The sequence below is a fragment of the Cebus imitator genome, unplaced genomic scaffold (assembly GCF_001604975.1).
Source record: "Cebus imitator isolate Cc_AM_T3 unplaced genomic scaffold, Cebus_imitator-1.0 Scaffold415, whole genome shotgun sequence".
Taxonomy (NCBI): domain Eukaryota; kingdom Metazoa; phylum Chordata; class Mammalia; order Primates; family Cebidae; genus Cebus; species Cebus imitator.
In genome coordinates this window covers 721,955-727,863 of record NW_016107730.1, presented here as the reverse complement: position 1 = coordinate 727,863, position 5,909 = coordinate 721,955, and the positions used below count along the sequence as shown (strand labels likewise).

Here is a 5,909-nt window from a genome sequence, read left to right as displayed (position 1 = left end):
CCACCACACCCTTCTTTTTTTTTTTTTTTTTTTTTTTTTTTTTTTTTTTTTTTTTTTTTTTTTTTTTTTTTTTTTTTTTTTCTTGAGATGGAGTCTTACTCTGTTGCCAAGACTGGAGTGCAGTGGCACGATCTCAGCTCACTGCAACCCCTGCTTCCTGGGTTCAAGTGATTCTCCTGCCTCAACCTCCTGAGTAGTTGGGATTGCAGGTGTGCTCCACCATGCCCAGCCCACTTTTTCTGTATTTTCAGTAGAGACAGGGTTCTACCATGTTGCCCAGGCTGGTCTCGAACTTCTGACCTCAAGTGATCTGCCCGCCTCGGCCTCCCAAAGTGTTGGGATTATAGGCGTGAGCTACCATGCCCGGCCCCAAATTTGGTAATATTTGTGTATAAAAAGAGAAGGAAAGGCCAGGCACGGTGACTCCCGCCTATAATCCCAGCACTTTGGGAAGCCGAGGCGGGTGGATCACAAGGTCAAGCAGTTCGACACCAGCCTGACCAACATGGTGAAACCCCATCTCTACTAAAAATACAAAAATTAGCTGGGCATGGTGGCACGGGCCTGTAATCCCAGCTACTCAGGAGGCTGAGGCAGGAGAATCGCTTGAACCTGGGAGGTGGAGGTTGCAGTGAGCCGAGATCACTCCAGTGTACTCCAGCCTGGGCAACAGAGTGAGACTCTGTCTCAAAAAAAAAGATTTTCTAAACTGTGATCTTTATAAGCTCATGAAGTTTTACTTGGTAAAGTTTTTTTGTCTTTTGTTTGTTGGAAGGATTAGAAACTTAGTTAAAGAATAGATATTGCACAAAATGGGATGATCTTCCCCAGCCAGTACTTCAGGAAGTAGAAACAGTTTAACATCTTGGCATTTGCCATAATGGGACAGAGTTTATCATCTGAACCTGCATTTAGGTATGGTGAGTCCTGACTTCAGGGAGTACAAGTAAAAATTAAACGTACTGCAAAAATTTTACTTTGCTTTTGTACTAGTATTGTTTAGAAACCTGAATTTAGTTTTTCTGTTCTAAATTATTTTGTTAATTTCTTAAATTAATATTCTTTACCTAAGAAGAGAGATTGAATTGTGAGATTTCCCAGATGGGGTGGGCTGTGCAGCAGCATGGCTTTTATCCTCCATGCTGTGGAGGAGTGTGGTGACACTTCTGGTGAATCCCCTGCCCAGTAGCTTCACAATCTTGCCAAAGACCGTCAGGTTGTGGAAACTTCATAATCTACAGTCACACTAATGAGGAACTGTTCTTAGGAACATTCAGTCAAGTTTCCTGTTGGCAACAGAAAGGTTATTTTATCAAATCCCCAAAAGGGGACCCTGGTTATCTGTAACAGAGCAACTGCACAAAGAATGGGTTCTAGTTTAGCCTGGAGAATTTAGGGATTTAAGACTCTTGAGCCTAATTTTCTTCACTCCTCATCTCCTTTTATCCTTCTAAAGTTTTGTTTGTTATTATAAAAGCTGTACATGCTGTGTCTGTGAGAAAATACAGGCAATCAGAGACGGTTCTGGTTAATACCCCATATACCTTTTTTACTGATCTTTCCTTCCAGTTCTTGCATCATACTTCAGGTATAAACTTGGTATTTGGAATGGACTGCCTTCCTCCCTGCCCTATAAAGTCCAGATTAGCTTGAATTGTGAGATTCTACACCAGCATTCCTCCCAGGGACTCAGTTCCTTGTAGTGATTAGCCCCTTTTATCTAAGAATTTCTAAGTCCCCGAACAGACAGAAATGGCTTCCTTCTCTTTTCTTTCCTATACTTTTGTCATTCAGGCAAAATAAGATTTAAAGGTGAATTGGTAAACAAGTCTACACAGTGCTAAGGGGAGCATCATCTTAGCTTCAAGCTCCTGGTTGAGTTAAAAAAACAGAGAAAGATGATTGTGGATTAGAGATTATAAGGCAGATGTTCTTGTGGTGAGGCTCAGGAATTGGAGTGAGGGGAGTGGTGAAAGTGCAAGATTGCTGTGTCCTTAAAGGATGCCTATTGTTCTTACATCACCAAAAAAGTTGGTTAAGAGGTTTTCATCCAGATACAGAAGTCTGAACTCTTGTTTTTTTTTTTTATTCTGGGGCCTAGGGTGACTACGTGCACAAGTCTGTGTTTATCATTTTCTTCCAAGGCGATCAGCTGAAAAACAGAGTCAAGAAAATCTGTGAAGGGTAAGAGAGGCATGCCTCTACCAAGAGTGCACAGCCATGCCGCCCAGCTACTCAGCAGTCTTAAAGTTCAGAATAGTGAAATACAAATCCTTTTTAGTCTACCTTGACACAGTGAATGTACCTCTTAATACTATTAGGGCATATTTTAATCGATTAGAAATAGCCTAAATTCATTTTTATTTTTGTTGTTCAGGTAGGGGATCTCACTCTGTCGCCCAGGCTTTAGTGCAGTGGCATGATCACGGCTCACTGCAGCTTTGACTTCCCGGACTCAAGGGATCCTCCTGCCTCAGCCTCTAGAGTAGCTGGGACTACAGGCGTGCTCCACCATACCTGGCTAATTTTTTGTATTCTTCATAGAGATGGGATTTCACCATGTTGCCCAGGCTGAACTGGAACTCCTGGACTTAAGGGATCTGCCCACCTCAACCTCCCAAAGTGCTGGGATTACAGGCATGAACCACTGCAGCTGGCCTAAATTCTTTTTTTCTTTTTTCTTTTTTTTTTTTTTTGCGCAACTGAGTTTCACTCTGTCACCCAGGTTGGAGTACAATGGTGCGATCTCAGCGAACTGCAACCTCTGCCTCCCAGGTTTAAGTGATTCTCTTGGCTTAGCCTCCCAAGTAGTTGGGATTACAGGCATGCGCCACCACACCCAGCTAATTTTTTTGTGTGTGTGTGTTTTTTAGTAGAGATGGAGTTTCACCACATTGGCCAGGCTGATCTCGAACTCCTGACCTCAGGTGATCCTCCCACCTTGGCCTCCCAGAGTGTTGGGATTGCAGGCGTGAGCCACCACTCTTAAATTCATTTTTTAAAATACCATCAGAATCACAATTTTGGCCTGACACAATGGCTCATGGCTGTAATCCCAACACTTTGGGAGGGTGAGGCAGGAGGACTGCTTGACCTCAGGATTTGAAGACCAGCCTGGCCAACTTAGCGAGACCCATCTCTATTAAAAACTAAAAAAAAAGAACCACAATTTCCTTAACTTGGGAAAAAATAACTCTAAGGACTCATGATTTATAAATGCCATATTATTCTGGGACAGTGAGTCTCCATACTTAGCATAGATGCTATGTCCTTAAATTTCCTGGAATCCTGCCTTAGGGACAGATTTTTTTTTTTTTTTTTTTTTTTTTTTTTTTTTGGTTTTTTTTCTTTTTTTTTTTTTTTGAGTCTTGTGCTGTCACCCAGGCTGGAATGCAATGGCACAATCACAGTTTACTGCAAGCTTCATCTCCAGGGTTCAAGTGATTCTCCTGCCTCAGCCTCCCAAGTAGCTGGAATTACAGGTGCATGCCACCGCGCCTGACTAATTTTTTTATTTTTAGTAGTGATGAGGTTTGCCATGCTGGCCAGGCTGGTCTTAAACTCGTAATCTCAAGCGATCTGCCTGCCTCACCTCCCAAAGTGCTGGGATTACAGGCATGAGCCACTATGCCTAGCGTTTTTTTTCTTGAGTCAGCGCCTCACTCCATTGCCCAGGCTAAAGTGCAGTGGCATGATCACAGCTCACTGCAGCTTTGACTTCCCGAGCTCAGTTGATTCTCCCACCTCAGCCTCACAAGTAGCTGGGACTATAGGCACGTGCCACCATGCCCGACTAAGTTTTGTATTTTTTTGTGGAGATGACATTTCACCATGTTGCCCAGGCTGGTATTGAACTCCAAGACTCAAGCAATCCACCTGCCTCAGTTTCTCAAAGTGCTGGGATTACAGGCATGAGCCACCACGCCTGGCCTAGGGACAGAATTTTTTCCATGCCATCCCTCTCTTTTAATTTACAATATTATTTGCCTTTTTTTTTTTTTTATAATTTCAAAGAAATTTCATAGCTACAGAGAATGTCAAGATAGTTCAGATGTTATAATTACTCTGTCTGCAGGTCATTTCACATAAATAATGTTGACTTAAGCTGGACGCGGTGGCTCATGCCTGTAATCCTAGCACTTTGGCAGGCAAAGGTAGGTGGAACACCTGAGGTCAGGAGTTTGAGACCAGCCGGGCCAACATGGTGAAACCCCTTCTCTACTAAAAATACAAAAATTAGTGAGGTATGGCTGCAGGTGCCTATAATCCCTGCTACTTGGGAGGCTGAAGTAAGAGAATCACTTTAACCCGGGGGTGGAGGTTGCAGTGAGCCGAGATCATGCCACTTCACTCCAGCCTGGGTGACAGAGTGAAACTCCATCTCAAAAAAAAAAATAGTATTGACTTAATACATCCATCTGACCTAATCCTATTTTGGTTCTTCTGGTACATTAGGATTACTTTCTGAGATTATTTAAATTGGATAAATTAAGAAACTTTGATGATTCTAAGGCTATGTCTATACATTCCAGGTTCCGAGCCTCACTCTATCCCTGTCCTGAGACACCACAGGAGAGGAAGGAAATGGCTTCTGGAGTGAATACCAGGATTGATGATCTCCAAATGGTACACAAAAGGCTGGAGGAAACTTGTTTTTGGGGAATACTGGAATACAAAACCATTCTCCCTCCTTGAAACACTAATAGTCTGTAAGGCACCTAAAGCAAACCAGAATACCAAAAAAAGAAATGTGCATGGGTAATATATCTTTCTGGGAGCTGAGAAAGTCTCAGGGAATAACAGTTAAAAATAGCATTAGCCATCCTCAAATGAGACAGGAATGCTAAGCATCTAAAATCATCATTGCCTAGCGTATTCAATTCCTCTCCACCTCATGAGTCTGAGATTTTTTTATTTTTATTTTTTTGAGACAGACTCTCACTCTGTTGCCCAGGCTGGAGTGCCATGGTGCTATCTCAATTCACTGCAACCTCCGCCTCCCAGGCTCAAGTGATCCTCCTGCCTCGGCTTCCTGAGTAGCTGGGATTACAGGCACATGCCACCATGCCCGGCTAATTTTTGTACTTTTATTTTTTTGAGACGGAATCTTGCTCTTTTGCCCAGGCTGGGGTGCAATGGTGCGATCTTGGCTCACTGCAGCCTCTGCCTCCCAGGTTCAAGTGATTCTCCTGCCTCATCCTCCCAAGTAGCTGGGATTACAGGCATGTCCCACCACTCCCGGCTAAGTTTTGTATTTTTAGTAGAGATGGGGTTTCACTGTCTTGGCCAGGCTGGTCTCAAACTCCTGACCTCAAGTGATCCACCTGCCTCAGCCTCCCTAGGTTCTGGGATTACAGGTGTGAGCCACTGCGCTCAGCCAAGTCTGAAATATTTTTTATAATAATAATTTTTCAAAAGTATGCTTAGTTAAGAAAAATATACTTCAAACAATCTAGACATACACTAGAAGTTAGTTCTGCCCTCTCCCACACGCCCTGCCTACTGAGGCAGCCAGTCCCAATAACTGGGCATGCATCCTTGTGGTCGGTCACCTTTGATCTTAACCACACAGTCTCGCCAAAGAGCCCTGGTGTGACTCTTGTACCCAAGAAATAATTGAGTTTTGCTAAATTATAGTAAGAGTGGTTTGTGCACACCATGGTTATCACAGGGCTCTGAGGGAGGAGTTGTGAACTATATGTACATATGGACGGAAAGGCTGGTGAGTGGGGCTTTGTTCCTTTTGAAAGAATGAAAGTGATGATTGCCCCCTTAGAATATTAATAAACATAATATTGCCTTAATATAAACATAAAACTGCCTTGGCAGTTCCTTTTGGCAGTGGCAGAATTGTCAGATATGTTGTAACTTCCATTTATTTTTTCTTCTTCTTTTTTTTTTTTTTTTTT

The 5,909-nt window shown here is 42.9% G+C and overlaps 1 protein-coding gene across 1 annotated transcript in view; it reads left to right on the top strand.

Moving 5' to 3' along the window:
• Window positions 1-5,909, top strand: part of ATP6V0A1 (ATPase H+ transporting V0 subunit a1) — a 67,233-nt gene that overhangs the window by 21,364 nt on the left and 39,960 nt on the right. The window contains exons 6-7 of the mRNA XM_037731655.1: window positions 2,102-2,184; window positions 4,533-4,626. Of these exons, the coding sequence (XP_037587583.1) occupies window positions 2,102-2,184; window positions 4,533-4,626 (177 nt within the window). The remainder of the gene's footprint in view (window positions 1-2,101; window positions 2,185-4,532; window positions 4,627-5,909) is intronic.